Source organism: Hibiscus syriacus, unplaced genomic scaffold, assembly GCF_006381635.1.
Source record: "Hibiscus syriacus cultivar Baekdansim isolate YM2019G1 unplaced genomic scaffold, ASM638163v2 tig00111330_pilon, whole genome shotgun sequence".
In the NCBI taxonomy this organism is placed as follows: domain Eukaryota; kingdom Viridiplantae; phylum Streptophyta; class Magnoliopsida; order Malvales; family Malvaceae; genus Hibiscus; species Hibiscus syriacus.
The window spans coordinates 10,987,719-11,006,009 of record NW_024063059.1 but is presented as its reverse complement, the minus strand read 5'-3'; the positions used below and the strand labels follow the sequence as shown (position 1 = coordinate 11,006,009).

Genomic DNA, 18,291 nt, shown 5'->3' with positions numbered 1-18,291 from the left:
ATGGAGTTTTCATTTTGAGAACTTGACAATAATTTAGAGATAGAATTGTTAATCGAGCACGAAACTAGTTTAAGTGCAAGTGTTGTAGGTTAAGGGTGTAAGCCTCGGTTGATGTTAAAGACGCTTCCCTTTTATTATTGGATCTAGAAAGGCAGTAAGTAAACCTGCAAGTAAGATAGGATTAAAGAGAATGGTTAAATGTAAGATGATGTAAGGAATATAAGTTGGGCTAGAATTGAAATAAAAAAGAATAAAGGAATCGATAACGAATGAGCTTTTTTAAGAATAGTTTGGGTGTCGTGATGGTTTATAAAAGAAAGAATGTATGGTGATGGAATAGTATGAGCAAGAATAAGGTAAAACCTATGATATATTAAAGCATAAACGTACACCTTATAAGTTTTATGTATGGGTGGTAAAAAAGACTTGGACTCACTAGTTATAAGAGAATTAGGAACCACAAGTAATAAGATGAAATATAAGGGTGACGCCACAAGCACAAGGGAATGATAAGTCGATATAGTCTAATGAAGAACTTAAAGAGAGAAAATTCTCACCAAGAAGCTTAATTTATTGTAATGAGATGCCTTACAAGTGCCAATGTATTGACTATTTATGGACTACAAAGGGCATGGCCGAAAGGTCTTGTATCTATTTGGCTAAAGGTGATATCCCTTGAAAGTACAAGAATCAAATTAAATTCATAGGATTCTTCATGTCCGAATGGGAACAATTTGATTTAGTCACCCTCCCTTGAATGTAAATGCCCTTGGATGAATGACTTGGTCAAATACGAACATCTTGGTTTGTTGGAATATGCTTTGAATGTAGTTACCTGCTCCTTAGCCAAATTCTTGTGATAGTTTAGTTTGATTGGCTTAAATGAAAGTGCATGATCCTTAGTCGAATACTTGTGACTTCTCATCCTTAGGCACCAAATGAATGTACTTGTCTCTTTGTGAACACACATGACTCCATGTGGTCAAATAGCATGGTGATGGTTCATCCAAGGGTGTGTCTCGTACATGTCTTGTTGTTTTGGTACCAAGATGATTTCTAAGAAGATAGCTTGGTGACTTGTTACATGGTAGGTCCTTAGCTAGGTTCCAAGTGTACTTTCAGCTCAGCTCGCTTGTAGCTAGCTATAGTTCATTGGTTAGGTAGTTGGTCTTAAGCTCTTTTCCAACTAGTTTAAGCTCCCTTGCTAAATTTTGACCTACTTTACAGCGGGCTCAAATATCTTTCATAAGCTTTGAGTTGTCCTTTAGATAAATGAGCTTCCTTCAATTATTAATAAGCTTTCATATCTTTTATAACTTAGCATTGCACCTAAGGAAAGCATGAAAACAACCAAGTTACCTAGATTAAAGCTAAGAACATAAAGTATACATGATGTACGCCTAATTAAAGTATGAAAATGATGTGTAACATAAAAGATGCATATCATATTTTAGTATAAACATAAATATAAAGATGTGGATCATATAATATTCATATAAATCATGTAATATGCATATTATAAGGACTAATATTAAAAACATATATCATATTATAAGATGCATAGTGTAAAATATACCAATTTCATGAATATACATGATATGAAAACATGATGATTAAAGCATAACATGACATGAATGAAATATGCTACATAAGTATGTAAAACATAGAATAGATAAATATTTGTTAGGAAAGTAAAAACTCCCTCCGCTTTCATCCTTATGAATAAAGATACAATAGTAATGATGAGTAGATGCATGGGTATGATCACATCAGTAAGGCTAGGTAGCTCAAACTTAGAAGGGTAGATGATACTAATGTAGTAATGACCGAAAAGTGGTCAAGGTGTTCTTGGAATATCGTTTTGGTCACAGTGGCTTAAAAAATGATTGACCGAGGTTGTGAAGCCTTCTTTGTTCACATGGTGGATAATAAGATTTCAATTATGACACTCAAAGATATTTGTATTATACGAGAATTTTTTAATATATTTCTTAAAGAGTTATAAGGGTTGTCGCCAGACAGAGAATTAGAGTTTGGCATTGAAGTGTTGTCAGGATCGGCTCTGGTGTCCATTACTACCTACTGCATGGCACCGACAAAGCTTAAAGAGTTAACGATTGATATCCAAGAATTATAGAGAAGAGATTTAATTGGTCAAGCATATTCTCATGAGGAGCACCAATTTTTTCGTCAAGAAGAATGCTGAGTCGATGAGGTTGTGCATGAACTATCGATAATTGAACAAGCTAACCATAAATAACTGTTATCCCCTCCCTAGGATCGGTGAACTTTTTAATCAACTTAGAGGAGCATATTTGTTCTTAAAGATTGACTTTAGGTTAAGATATTTTCAGCTGAAGGTTAAGGATTCTGATGTAGTGAATACGGATTTTAGGAATCAGTATGATCACTATGAATTTCTAGTAATGTCGTTTTGAATCACCAACGCCCCATCAAAATTTATAGACTTGATGAATTGATTCTTTAACCTTGCTCAACCAATTCGTGGTTGTATTCATTGATGAAATCCTTTTTATTTGTGATTGGAGAAAGAGCATGACCAATATTTCTACATCATGCTACAAAAACTTCTGAAGTGGTAGTTATATTGCAAGTTCGGTAAATGTGAGTTCTGGTTATTAGAAGTCTCTTTCGTGGGTCACGTCGTAGTGGAAAATGAAATTTGAGTTGATCCATATAATATTCAAGTAGTAATTGAGTGGGATCTGTCAAAGAGTGTGACATAGGTGCGTAGTTCCTTGGGTCTTGTTGGGTACTATCATCAGTTTGTTGAGGGTTTCTCGATGATAATTGTCTTTATGACCAAATTTCTTCATAAGGGAGTTCCCTTTGTGTGGGTCATGAAATGATAGAAAAAATTTGATCTTTTGAATATCATCTTAACTTAGGCCCCTATTTTAACTCATCAAGAGTTAGATAAGGATTTTACCGTGTTTAGTGATGCCTTATTAAATGGGTTAGGATGTGTGTTGATGCAACAGTGGTAGGTTGTGGCCTTTTTGTCCCTTCTGCTAAAGCCGTAAGACCTTAACTATCCTACCCATGACTTAAATCTAGTTGCAGTAGTTTCTACTCTAAAATATTTAGAGGTACTATTTATTTGGGGGAAAATGTGAAATATTTACCTATCACAAGAGCCTTAAGTACTTTCTCTAGCAAAAGTGGTTGAACTCGAGACAACATATATAGGTTGATTTGTTAAAGGACTATGATTACGTGATTGACTACTATTTGGGAAAGGCAAATGTGATTGTAGATGCCTTTAGTAAGAAGTTGATTTTAGAATTGTGAGCTTTATTGACACGCCTGAATTTAACTAGTGATGGTGGTTTAGTAGCTGATATGTGAGTTGAGCCCGAGCTAGTGGGTGAGGTTAAGATGTTGCAGAGTACTAGAAATCTTTTAAGAGATAAGTATAGCAAGTTCTCTAAGGTAAGGCACCGAGTTTTGAGTTGTATGATGGGGATGTGTTATACTTTAGTGATCATTTATGGGTACCCATAAGTGAACAACTACGTAGTAATATTATTTATGAGGCTCATTGCAGTCCACTCTCTGTCCATCCAAGTAGTAGCAAGATGTACTAGGAGCTCCGATAGTTTTATTGGTGGTCGAACATGAAAAGAGAAATATATGAGCTTGTCGCTAGATACTTAGCTTGTTAGTAGATTAAAAAAACATCGTGTTCCTTCAAGGTTACTCTATCTAATTCAGACAACTCAATGGAAGTGGGATAGAGTGATTATAGACCTTGTGACTAATTACCAATGAATAGGTAGAGACATGATGTAGTGTGGGTTATATTATACCACTTAACGAAGGCAATTTATTTTCTTTTAGTTTGGATAGACTTTACTTTAAAGAGGTTAGCTCATTTTTACTTCTATCATATTCATTATAGACTCACATTTCACCTCATAATTTTTTAAAGTGCTTCATGAAGTGATAGACACCAAATTATAGTTTAACACTCTTTTTCATCCTTAGATAGATAGTCACGCTGAGCATGTGGTTTATATCTTAGAATACATTCTTAGGTGTATCGTTATAGACCTTGAGGATATTTGAGAGGATTAATTTTCTTTAGTAGAGTTTGCCTACAATAACAGTTACTAGTCTAGCATTCAAATGGCTCCTTATAAAGCTTTGTATGGATATAAATGTAGGACTCTATTATGCTAGATAGATCTGAATAAAGGAAATATAGTGGGTTCTGATTTGATTAGAGAAACTGAATAAAACGTTTGATTAATTTAGGGTTGTTTGATAAAAGCTTTCGATAGGCAGAGGTTGTATGCAAACTTGAAACACAAGGACATCGATTTTATAGTGGGTGATATGTTATTCCTTAAGGTTTCCCCATGGAAAATATTGCTTAGGTTTAGGAACAAGGAAAAGTTAGCCCCAAATTTTATAGAACCTTATGAATTACTTGACAAGGTTGAACTGATTAGCTTTATCCCCAGAGTGGGAGTGCATTCATAATGCATTCCATATGTCCATGCTTAAGAGGTACCTTTCTGACCCTTTCCACGTCATATACTTAGAATAGATCGAGGTGAATTAAGACATGTCTTATGAATAGGAATCAATAAGGGTAAGATGTTAAGGAGTTAATAAACAAGAATACTCCTCTTGTGAAGGTTTTGTGGAGAAATAGTACTATCGAGCAGACAACATAGGAGGTTGAGAAAGATATGGAACTTTAGTATCCAAATCTGTTCTACCCATGTAAATTTAAAGGATGAAATTTATTCTTGGAAGGTGAGATCCGTAACGCCTCAAATCCTCGATTAGTAGCTTTGAGCTGACTTAAAAAGGTTTTGGATAAACCTATTACCCATGTAGGATGCCTTAGTCCAAAATTGAGTTGGTTTAGGCTTGAATTATGCCCAAATAGAGATAAAAAAAGGTATTTTTCAATTGGGGACAAAGTTAGAGAGACCAAAGAGCTGATTATCCCATTTTATACTTTAAAAGCTAAAAACCATTAATAAAGATAATGTAACCGTGCAGAGAAAAGCTTTTTCACTTCATTATTTCTCCCTGAATGCTTGTCTTCTTCTTCCTCTCAAAACATTATATTCTCCCTTTAGAAATTTAATCAAATGTGATAGCTTTATCTACCAACAATACTAGCTCAAATCAATGAAGGTAAGATCCTTAATAAGCATCTTTAAAGCTTCCGTTGAAGCTGTTTTCCCAATTAGTTAGCCATGGTGACCACAAGTAGGGTTTGAGAAGGATTTAGAAACTCGTAATAATCAACTTGTTTTTTTGTTAATTTGAGACTTTAAAAACCTTCTTAACTTCTTTTTAGGTTCTTAAGTGAGTTAGTAACTCCATTACATGTCTCTTAATTAGTGAATGAAGTTGGAGAAAGCTCCCAGAACAAAGGCAAGGAAAAGCTACCACTTGGTTGAACAAAGTTTTTCTAGCAACTTAGGAACAAGGTAACAAACTTCTAACTTATCTCTACCACTTGTAAGTTATTATGTGTGTTTGGTTAGCTTGTATGAGTTTGTAGAGAATATAAGTGCATTTGCAGTTAAACATGGCTTGTGATGTTTTTGAATGTTATATAGAATGAGAAAATACCTATTATGAATCCTCTTAGCATACATAAGTTTTAAATAATGATTAAAGTTAAAAAGGCTTAGGGGTGAAGTTGGGTGTTATTTTTTTTTTGTAAAAACATAGTATTTCTAGGTTTGAGTATCAATACTCGATGAAGAGTATAGATATTGTTCTTCAAATAACTAAAAAAGGTGTTTTTGGCTGGGTAGTATCGGTACCATGTGCGTAGGGTATAGATATTGTTCCTCGGGTATCGATATCATAGTTAAGTTATAACTTTGAGTAGCCATATTTGGTATCAATACTTGGGGAGTATCGATACCATATAAAGCAGAAGTACTTATACCTTAAGTATTTGTGTTTAGATTAATAGATCTATATATTTTTATAAAAATAAAAACTAAGATGATCGATCCCTAACTAAATGTTTCATTCTTTAAAATATGTGCCAAGAAGATGTCTTTTCCTTCTCTTCTGAGTGATCATCCTATAGTATATCAAAATTTTAGTTCAACCATGTCAAGAGAATTCAACCACCTTTTTAATCTTTGGGGACCTTTCCAAGCAAGTTTTGGCACAAAGAACTCCTACCCGTCAAAACACAATAATCAACTAAGAGACCTAACTGTAGTGCTTCAAGATTGATTGTGCACTCCCCACATGAGAGATGGAAGGTGTGCATCTCCAGTCTCCACCTCTCTACGAGCGTCAAAATTTGTGTTGGATTTAGCTTGAAACCTCCAACCAACCGAGATATATATAAAACACTACCTTGATCTAATTACTAAATAATAATATCAGGGGAGGTCTCCTCACATGGTTAATTAATGGATCAATGATATGATCATTCCCTTATCAAAGTTAAATATTTACATAAATTAGTTACTGAAAATATATTAAAAAATAACAATTAACAAAAACCTTGACAATAAAACTAGTTTGCTCACCATTTGTGGTAAATATGTTGAAATATGTGTCGTGTTTATCTTTTACATCTCTATTTTTTACTTTCAAATAATAATTAAAGCAAATAATAAACTTTCTCTGTTCCACTAAATGTGTCCCTTTTGATCTTTTAAATTTTCCATTAAAAATTTTATAAGAAAAGTCAACAAATAATGGTACTTATATTTACTTTTTACCCTTATATGTCCCACTCTTTTAAACTTGACAAAATAAATCTATCAAATCTTGTAATGATCCGATTTCTAGATTAATAGTTTCGATTTTGACCTAAGAGGATTTTAGATAAACCCAAGTACCCTTTATAAATATTTAGGTTAAGTGGGATTGTTTTGGGTTAGGTTTGAGCACATTTAGAGTTAAAAAGGATATTTTTATTTGAGTTCAAATGATGAGGGCCCAAGGAGGTAATTAAACCCTAAATCATTTTAAAAGCTGAAACCAATTAACATTGGTGATGTAATCGAAAAAAAGACATTATTTTCTTCACCACTCGTTGTCTTCTTTCTATCTTCTTTCTTCTTTATCTCTCTCAAGTGTAGAAAGAGAAATGAGAGAATGTTGTAGGCAACACCCTTAGTCTGAATTTAGGAAGGAATGAGGAGTTATTTCCACCCTTTGAGATCTTTTTCAAACTCTCAACTTCAAGGTTTGATCATGATAGGGTTTAGAGGGGTTTTAAGTTTTAGAGCTCTTGGATAACTCAAAATCATTTCCAATCTTTAGTAATCATGTTTTAATCATCTTAAGCCTTTAGATAAGCTAGTAACTCATTATCTTGATTGTTAGTGTAGTGAAATAAGTGACTGAAGGCTCTAAAAGGAAAGGAAAGGAAAAGCTAGTGTTCGGGTGAGCTTGTGGTTATTTCTCTGGCAACTAGTAGTAAATTAACGCATTCTTAACACTTCTATAACACTTGTAGTTTAGCATGTGTAGTTTCGTTGTTTGTGAGCTCATTTGGCATGTTGGGGTGTACATGGAATGGATGTGATATTTTTTGTTGTTCATGCATAAAGAAATGACATTTCATTATCCCTTGAACCTACAAAAGCTTTTAATAAAGTTTGAGGGTCTCATGAGAGCCTTAAGAGTGAGTAAGAGTGTTTTACTCATGAAACATAGGGTATTCTGGGTTTGGGGTATCCGTACTGGATCAACAGTATCGATATAATTCACTGATAGGCCAAAATTAGGGATTTTAGATAGGTAGTATCAATACTATGTTCATAGGGTGTCGATACTATTCATAAGGTATCTATACAAAGGGCCTGGTGCTGATACTAAGGGTTGAATTCAAATTCAAAAATGCTAATCTAATACCAATACTTGGGGTAGTATCGATACCACAAGAGGGTAGTATTAGTACTCCAGATAGGGGAATCGATAGTGGGGGTTGTTCTCAAATTCCATTATGTAAATTTAGTATTGATACTCAGGACGTTATCGATACCACAAGAAAGAGTAGTATCGATACTACAAGGTTAAGTATCAGTATCATCATGAATGCAAAAGCTAGAAGCCTTGCTTTGATCAAGTGACTCGGAAATGGGTTAGGTTTGATAGAACCCTCTTAATAGAAGCTTGCAAGTGAGAACATTAAAAATTATATGATACAATAATATAATTATGTGGACTTATGTCTTGTTTGATGCTTGAGAAACAATGAGGATATATGAGTTACTTATGTATGATGAACTTCTTGTTGTGTAAAGAATATTCCAACATATCCGATCAGTGCAAGGGCACTTAAGATGCTAGGATGTTGCTCTGATGTTCTGTGATCTAGAGACGTCCTGTATACTTAAGAGGAGTATACTACCCGAGTAAGATGCTGATGCTATGTGACCCAAATCTCGTTCCGAAGTACTTGGCAATGGGTGCCATTTATTTGTAAGACACTAAAGCTACATGACCTAGGTCTTATCGGAGTACCTCTAGAAAGCAAAGAAGGGTGTGAGTTATGCGATGATATGTGACCCCGAGTTACACCTTGATGCTTACTTGTGTTGTGTGCTTGATGCATTATTATCCATAATTATACCTACATTGGTGGTTACATATAGTATAATAGTGTTATTTGTATGGTACTAATCTTTTGAGCTCAATGTTCAAAATTTGTTTTCGTGCGTAGGTTCTTAGAAGCCTATTCGACGACCTCATTGTCAGACCACAGATTCTAGATTTGACCAAGCACCATAGTACATCTCAAGTATTTTAATGTGCATGAATTTTCATAGACCTTATGTGTATTCGAATAGTAACTCTATTTTGATAAACTCTTAGATTTTGACGTATACAATTGGGAGCTCCCCATTTTGTTAACAATGCGCACTTATATTTTAAACTTATGTTAGTGTTATAATTTTCATGATGATGGATGATTTTCAATGTTATTGATTTAAAAAATGGTTAGCCACTTCGGTGGTTCCATATAATATTCTAATCATTCGGATTACAGGTTGGATCTAATTAAGGTGTTACAAATCTATCAATAACTTTTTAGGAATAATTTTGTCATTTCTCTTGGTTAAATATATCTCATAAAACTATGTGCATAGTCAATATAAGACACATATTATTCCCTAAATTGTTCCATTCATACGCTCTCTTGCTTCATATATATTTTTTGAAATGACAACATATATTTTGTATACATAGTTGCTCGAATTCAGGATTTCTAGAGAGATTAACATTCTCTTTTACCACCGAGAACACTTAATGAGTCCCTTACTTCAAATTGAAGTTTGAAGATTTTAGCTCATTTAAATGAATATAGTTTTTAGGTAAAACTATTGAATTATTGACATTGCAGTAAATATAACTCCAAAACAAGTAAATAAATGTATCTCTTTGAGGCTTGCATTATTTTGGGTATGTTGGTAGCTTCCTTGGCCTCACTCAAAGATGGGAAGAGGAAAAGTGGTGTTGGAGAGAATAGAGAACAAAATAAATCGCCAAGTAACCTTCTCCAAGAGAAGAAATGGTTTGCTGAAGAAAGCCTACGAGCTCTCCGTCCTCTGCGATGCTGAAGTTGCTCTCATCGTCTTTTCTAGCCGAGGCAAACTCTCTGAATTTGCCAGTAATACGTAAGATTCCTATCTCTCTTATTTTCTCTTGTGATCTGTTTCCAGCCATCTGTTTTTTCCATTGTTTATTGAAAATCCATGAGAGATATCATATGATCAAACCCAAAAACCAACAAGTGATAACCTGATATAGAGAGGGAAGGATGACAACCAACAGTTTGACGACCTTTTTTAATTTTTTTTCCTTTTTCTTTGTCGTCCATGATCTTACAAAATCTCCATACCTGAGATTTGTCCATTACCAAAAACTGTGACTGGTGTTTCTTCTGTTCACAATAGTTCAGTGTTTTTACACATGTAACAGGTGTTTTTGGTAACAGAAGCTCAATTTTTACTACTCCTGTCTCTAGGGTTTTCCATTTTCTTGATTAACCACAAGAGCACTCTCCTTTTCCTTATCTGGGTTCGGATCTTTTCTCAATCTGTGCTTCTCTAACACTTCATATTTAACTTCTTTTTCTGGGTTCCTCAGCATATTTCGGAACATCTTTTTCATTCATAAAGATTCAAGGCAAACAAGTTTCTCTCCCCGTTTTCCTTTGTTAGTAAAGGCAAAGAAGGAAAAATCAAGATTTTTTTGATTCATTTTGAGATAAAATAGTAAATTTAATTTATAAAAAATATCTTCTCCATGACTAAAAGAAAGAAAATCGTGGTAATATATCGTACTCTGACAGTACTTTCCCCCCCGGTTCCCCGGGTGGGGTGGGGGTTAGGGTGAGGAAGCTAGAGCCTAATCTTTACTATAAAAATAGTTTATACGCCTTTGAAAATTTTGTTTTTTTTCGTTTTTTCAAGTACTTTGTATAAGTGTATTACTAAACATGATTAAATATAGAGAAGATAAGGTTAAAAATGATTAAATAATATTCCTAATAAAATAATTAAATTTCTTTTTAGCACTTTTTTCAACCAAGTATATTAGCTTCAAATTTGAGGTATGGGTACATAGAAAAAGAAATTGAAAAACATCGACAATTCTAATTGGATTCTTTAAAGTAACTCACATTAATAAAAAAAATTAAAACTAAAAACAAATATATAAAATATATGTTTAAAATAATTAAATAATATTTTAACAGAATGTTTAAATCCATCAACATTTGAATTTTAAGACATTTTTTATATTTAACTAATTTCAAAATTGAAATATTGTCCACTGGAAAAGTAAATTAAAAATCATTCAAAATTTAAAATTTTAATGGTTTATCAAATATATTCTCAACAAATTAAATTAATCAACCAATATTTCATGCTCTCAACCAAGCTCGTCTAATACAATGGTAAAGAATTTTCATTAAAATAAATTTCAACTAAAATCAAACTCTATCGGAAAAGTTTCTCGACTAAATTTATTTCAAAGAAATTATTGAATTTTATTTTATAAAAACCTCGATACATTTTGTAAAATGAATGTGATTCTTTCGCAGAAAAGCCAATATATTTTTTGTACAATGTTTTATTAGCCCAGCAAAGTTTCAAGTCCGAGGCAATCACCAGGTTCAACAGGGAATCGAGACAAGAACATAAGTATTGCCAACTAAACTAACAGGCAGAACCACCGCCAAACCAATGTTAGAAATAATAAAAAATTGTCTCATACAATAAAAATACCAATTGAATAACGAAATTAGATTTTACTTTAGGTAAACTAATTTGGTTAATAATTTATAATTAACATTAAATATTTGATAATAAAAACCAATAGTATAACAATTGCACTCCAAAGTATTGTTACTCAACTTGCAGGCTTACTTAATAGACCAAAATCTAAGCTCTTGCGAAGAATTGACATCATTCGAGTGATTACCATCATTGTTGGTATAGTTTTGCCGAACAATACTTGAGTCAGTAGTACTGGATGAACAACTAGAAAAATCAAAATATAAACAATAATATAAGAGATTTTATCTACATATTTCAGATTGATCAATAATCTTACCGCTATATAACCTTTCTTAGAGAGAATTCTACTATAATATTCTCAATACAAGAGACTTAAATCCTCGATCTAATTATGCACGCTAGTTGTAAGCGTTTCCTCAATCTAATTATTCTATCCCTTAAATAATCCTCACTAACTTCTTAACACTTGTAAAAATAAAGTTAAAAAAAATCTCAATAGAACACTTACAATGTTTCTCAAATAAATTAATTTGTGTAAAGTAATAAAGTTCTCTCTCAAATAATACAATAAAATCCCTTGAATATATATATATATATATATATATATATATGCATCGACTTGAGTAGCAAGTCTTTTTTTCTTTCTATTTTTAAATGTTGTAGATTTCATCCCATAAAGTAACCGGTCACATATTCATTTTGGAACAAAGAAAGATAATCAAACGAAGACTTTAGGTGCATAAATACATTGTAAATGGAAACTTTGCATTCTTAAAATAGATAATCAATTATCATTATATACATTCAACCACGATCCACATTATCTTATATTCCCCTTTCTAAAATCAATTCCAATCTCAACTTGGACTAATTGACAAGTCAAACATTTAGAAATGGCCACTAATAGTACTCTTGGAGATCTATATACATTTTCACTGATCCTAGGTGTACTGAAATTGAGCTACTGTGAGCTTTTTGAAGAATATCCAACTTCAGATCAAAATTTTCAAGGACATAGTCTCTTACAAAAAGCACAGGCAATCTTTAGAATTCATAGAGAACTCAGGTTCACAGTGATTTCCCATTTGGTCACAAATGACATTTAACTTATCATCAGAAGATTAAAGTTCATGGATACGTTGAAAAAAAAGATCATACTTGAATTTTAGCTAGAAGGCTCCCATTCTTTTGAAATCAGAAATAAGCAGTTATAGCTATCAAAGCTAAAAAAGAAAAAAGAATTTTTTTTATAAAAAGAGTTTGGAATACAAATAGAATTCATCAAAGGGATTTTAATATTTATTAAAGGCTTAATGCCCAAATATGTGCCCAAACTATGCCTTTTTTGTCAAATAAGTGCTTACGGTTTTTTTTACGCATCCAATTGCCTAACATTACAAATGTTACCCTTTTAGGTGCCCAGGTCGTCAACGCCGTTAGTTTTTCCCATTAAGTGTCACATGTCAACACCTGGTAATTTTAAAATTTATTTTTATAAAAATATTAAAAATATTTTTATATTTATAAAAAACCCTAACTTTTCTTTTATTATAAAATAACCCCAAATTACTAAATCATAACCTTAATCCGTCGTAGGCGCCTTCTCTGGTCACCACCGTCGTCACCGACAGTCCTTGATATCATCCTAATTATATGCCGTTGTAGTTGTTGCCAATTCACCATCGAAATCTTGTGGGATCACAATTTTCGTCATAGGGTTTGTGAGATTTAAAAATCAATTTGTGGTTGATTGACCGTCAACCAATTACGATTTCATAGGGGTTATTTTCGCGAGGCCCGGGGAGCTTCTTTGACGGTAAAGGGTGACGATCAATGTGGGTTTAGGGGTTGATTCAAAATTTATGTTTTTTTAAAATATATATATAATTTTATTTTTTTAAAATTTTATATAAATTATCAGGTGCTAACACGTGTTACTTAACGGGGAAAACTAACAGCGTTGACGACATGGGCACCTAAAAGGTTAACGATTGTAATGTTAGACACTCGGATGGGAAAAAAACCATAGGAATTTATCTGGCACAAAAGAAATAGTTTGAGCACTTATTTGGGAACTAAGCCTTTATTAAATATGGGTTTCAACTTAGTGCATCAATCATATCAGTTTCTTTGCTCGGATGGTAATCGATTATAAGATTTTAATCTTTTAGAAGTTTGATAGAACACATTTGTTAGAGATTTAACTCTTTCTAAGTTAAAATGTACATTAGATTTTTATAATGTTTTTAACAGATTGTATCTTTGTCCATGCAATTAATACTTATAAATTTTCAGAAAAAATAGTACTATTTCAAGCGATATCCTGAGTCAGATAGTTCATCTCGTATAATTTAAGCTATCAAGGACTATAAGCCATAATTTTTTCATAATGCATTAAAACATGGTCTAATTCATTGTGTGGTGTATCACTCAAAACAATTAAGTCCTTACCCGATATGGGTTGGATGAGGATAGGGGCATTCATCAAAATGAACTTTGAATTATCAAACTTTTTTTTGTTGTTATTTTTGGGTCTAACTAAAGGTTACACCTTTATAGAGAAACTAGGTCAATAGAGCAATTGCATAGATTTTTTTTTTGACGAATCTCTTATAATAACCGAATCAAACCTAAGAATTTTTTAACTTCATTGACATTCTTAGGAGATTCCAATCAATGGTTCAAGGGATATTTTTATGGTCTACTTGAATTCTAACGTAACATAAAACATGTCTCAAAAATATATTTCAAATAACCATAATTCTCATTTATATAGCTTTGTAAAGAATTGCTTCTCTTGAAAAGTTTGGAAAATAATTTGGAGATGGTTATCATGATCACCCTCGATTTTGGATTACACGGGTCTTTCATAGATGAAGAAAACCAAAAAATGGTCAAGATAGGGTTGCAACACTTGATTCATCAGATCTATAAAGGTAGTTAGGGCATTTGTAAGTTTGAATGACATAACTAAGAACTCATAGTTTTCAGAGTGAGTCCTAAACGCAACTTTTAGAAAGTGAAATTTTTCACCTTCGCCTGATAATAACCAGAATGAAGATCTAACTTGAAAAATATTGAGGCATCTTTAAACTACTCAAACACATCAGCAATTCTCAAAAGTGTTAGAGCCAAACCATAAATAAATATGAAATCAAACTAAAATCTAATTATGCCAAATCATCTAGAACAAAATAAATACTAGATTTGTGGTAGCATACCTGAATCCATTGTTGAAGATTACCTAGAAGGTTGAGAACTTGAAGATTGCCTTCCAGTTGTGATCTTCCAAGAAATCAGAATTCCTTTGAATATAAACTCTCTGACGGGATAAGAGAAAATATGATATATCTATTTCTTGGGGACCATAACCCCTTTATATAACTGATTGAATCAGTTTTTGTCTACACTTATAACTCTGTCCCTCATCAAATTATAAATACAACTTTAATAGTATCTACACTTTTATTTCCATGATACTTCTTATATCAATATAAGACTATATAACATAACTGGTCACTCAATTAATACATATTTTATGATAACAATATAGATTATAAATATGTGCCCATAATTATGGATTTTAATCCAATAATCTCTCACTTGGGCAACTTATGTTTCCTAATAAATGTATAACCTTATGAGCTCAAAATTTGTTATCATGTAATAGGTATTCTATGACAATCTCATCCATTAACTATATTCATATATGATCAAAGCAACCTTTGTCATATCTATCATGACTATACCCATTTATAGTCACGTATATAAACACAGTCAAATGGCATAGATCAATCATGGAGCGTAGCATGGAAATTACATGCAATGTGAACCACACATGTCTATTTCCAATTAGTCCTCTTTAAACAGAAGTGAGGTCAGAGTGAATAAACTGAATATTTTATTTCTGATCAGAAAATAATCAAATACATAAATGACTAAAAACTAACATAAGTAAACAAAACTCCCACTCAAACAATGATATCATCAAGTGATATAACACTCATATGAGCAATTTGCTCATGAAATACCTTAGTTACTAAACCTTTTGTGAGCATATCCACTATCATGGAGCTTGTTCCAATGTGTTCAATGGATATTTGTCCATTTTGCACTCTCTTTCACAGCTAGGAACTTTATGTCAATATGTTTTGACTTAGACGAGCTCCTATTATTGTTGTAATATAGAACTACTAACTTATTGTCACAAAATAATTTAAGTGGTCTTTCAACATTCTCCAAAATATGTTGTCTAGTGACAAAATTTTGCAGTCATATTCTATGGTTTGATGTTTCATAGCATGGTACAAACTCAATCGCCATAGTGGAAAAATATACAAATGTTTGTTTGGAATTTTTCTAAGATATAGCTCCTCAAACTAGCATATAAATATAGCTTGAAGTGGATTTTCTACTATCTTAGCATCCAGCAAAATCATAATCAAAATACCCGATGACATCCAAATGATATGATCTCTTGTAAGTGAGCATGTAATCTTTTGTTCTTTGAAGATGCTTCATAACCCTCTCGGTTGCTATCTAATGGTTCATATCAGGGTTGCTTGAGTATCTGCCTAACATCCCAACAATGTATGCAATATCTGGACGCATACATACTTGAGCATACATCAAACTCCCAACAGCTGAAGTATAAGGAATCTTTTGCATTTTTTGAATTTCACGGTCGGTTTTAGGACATTGAGCAAGACTAAATTTGTCTCCTTTAGCAACATGGGTGTTAGTTGATTTACTATTTTGCATGTCAAACCTTGTAAGTACTTTATCGATGTATTTCTTTGGTGACAATCCAAGAATACCCTGAGACCAATCTCGGTGTATCTAGATTCCTAAGAAAAAAGAAGTGTTACCAAGATCTTTTATTTCAAAATGCTTAGACAAAAATATGTTGGTTTCATGTAATAAACCTACATTATTTATAGCAAGCAAAATATCACCGACATATAGAAATATATGCTTACTCCCACTGAACTTGTGATATACACAACTATCAATCATATTCATCTCAAACCCGAATGAGATAACTAATTGATGAAACTTTTGGTACCATTGACGAGAAGCTTGCTTTAGTCCATATATGGATTTAGTTAATTTACAAACTATATCCTTTGGATCTCACAGCTCAAAGTTTTTCGGTTGCACTATATAAATTGTTTCTTCAATGTTGCCATTTAGAAACATGGTCTTAACAACCATTTCGTGTAACTCAAGATCAAAATGAGCAACAAGTGTAATGATTGTCCTAAAAGAGTCTTTTGGTGAAACTGGAGAAAAAGTCTGTGTAAAGTCAATGCCTTCCTTTTGAGTATATCATTTAGCTACAAGACGTGCCTTATACCTCTCCACATTGCCCTTTGCATCCCTCTTGGTTTTAAATATATATTTGCAACCAACTGGTTTTGCACCTTCAAGTAATGGGACAAGTTCCGAAGATTTATTGTCTTGCATGGAATTATACTCGTCTTACATGGCATCAATCCACTTTTGAAAGTTAGTACTTTCAATGGCCTGAGGAAATTTGATTGGATCATCTTCCATCATTCCATTATCATCCCCATTTTATTTAAGAAATACAATGTAATCATCCGGAATAACATATCTCCTTTGTCTCGTGGATCACCTTAATAACACATGTTGAGTTTGTTCTTCTGGAACAATTACCTCATCTTGGATAAGTAGTTGTTCAACATTGTCTTGTTGCGGTTTTGGATTCACTTTTTGATTAATAAGTATAGAAACCCGAACAATATCAAAAGTGATAGTAGGAACTGAATTGGAATTCCATTCCTCCTCAACAACAATGTCTTTAACCTCATTTATCCCTCCAAAATCAACATCGTAAAAAAACTATTGCAATTCTCGTCTAAATTTTTTCTTAATTATGGGACTATAAAATTTATAGCCCATATATCGCTCAGAATAGCAAATAAAGTAGTTGTTCACTATTTTGGAGTCCAATTTATATTCTTGTGACCTATAAGGCCTTGCCTCATACGGACATCCCCAAATGTGAAAATGATTTAAACTAGGCTTTTGACATGTCCAAAGCTCATAAGCTGTTTTTAAAACTGCTTTAGTGGGTACTTTATTCAGATTGTAAACTATTATCTTTAATTCTTTTCCCCAGAGAGACTCAGGTAAGGTGGAATGAGCAATCATACTCCTTACCATATCCTTAAGAGACATATTACATCTCTCAGCTACACTATTCAAACTAGGTGATCCTAACATGGTGTACTATGTGATAATACCACATTCCTTTAGGAATTTAGCAAACGGTCTTGGACGTTGTTCACCTAAGCAACTATATCTACCGTACTACTCACCAACATGATCAGATCTGACTTTCTTAATTCTTTTCTTGTGTTGATTCTCAACTTCAACTTTATAAGCTTTGAACACGTCCAAAGACTAATATTTCTCATGAATGAGATATAGGTACCCATAACGTGAGTAGTCATCTATAAATATTATGAAGTATGTTTGACCATTCCAAGATGTCGTAGGAAATGGCCCACAAATATCCGTATGAATTAATTCTAATACGTCTGTAGATCTGTTGGCACCTAATCTCTTAGTTTTGGTATGTGTTCTCTTGATACAATCAACACATACATTAAATTCTGTAAAATCAAGGGATCCTAAAATACCATTAGACACTAAGCGCTCAATTCTACCTTTTGAGATGTGACCTAAGCGCTTATGCCATAATGATGTCGAATTTTCCTTATTTAATTTTTTGCTTAGTACCACGCAATCCAGGTGCAAGGTTTCATTATAGGATGCAATTGTATTGAGTAAATAAAGGTTGTCATATGTATTAAAGACAACATTTGAATTTAAAGACAAAGCAAAATTGATTGTTTCCAAATGAACAATAATATTCAGATTTATCAAATAAAGAAACAGAAACCAAATTCTCCCTAAACGATAGTACATTGAAAGTGTCTTTTATATCCAAATAATAATTAATTCCTAATAGCAACCTAAAATTTCCAAT

At 32.7% G+C, this 18,291-nt stretch overlaps 1 protein-coding gene across 1 annotated transcript in view; it reads left to right on the top strand.

Moving 5' to 3' along the window:
• The first annotated feature begins 9,443 nt into the window (after positions 1-9,443).
• The window catches only part of LOC120158584 (truncated transcription factor CAULIFLOWER A-like), a 32,058-nt gene continuing 23,210 nt past the window's right edge, over positions 9,444-18,291 (top strand). Inside the window, exon 1 of the mRNA XM_039169411.1 lies at positions 9,444-9,647. Within this exon, the coding sequence (XP_039025342.1) occupies positions 9,466-9,647 (182 nt within the window). The 5' untranslated portion in view covers positions 9,444-9,465. The remainder of the gene's footprint in view (positions 9,648-18,291) is intronic.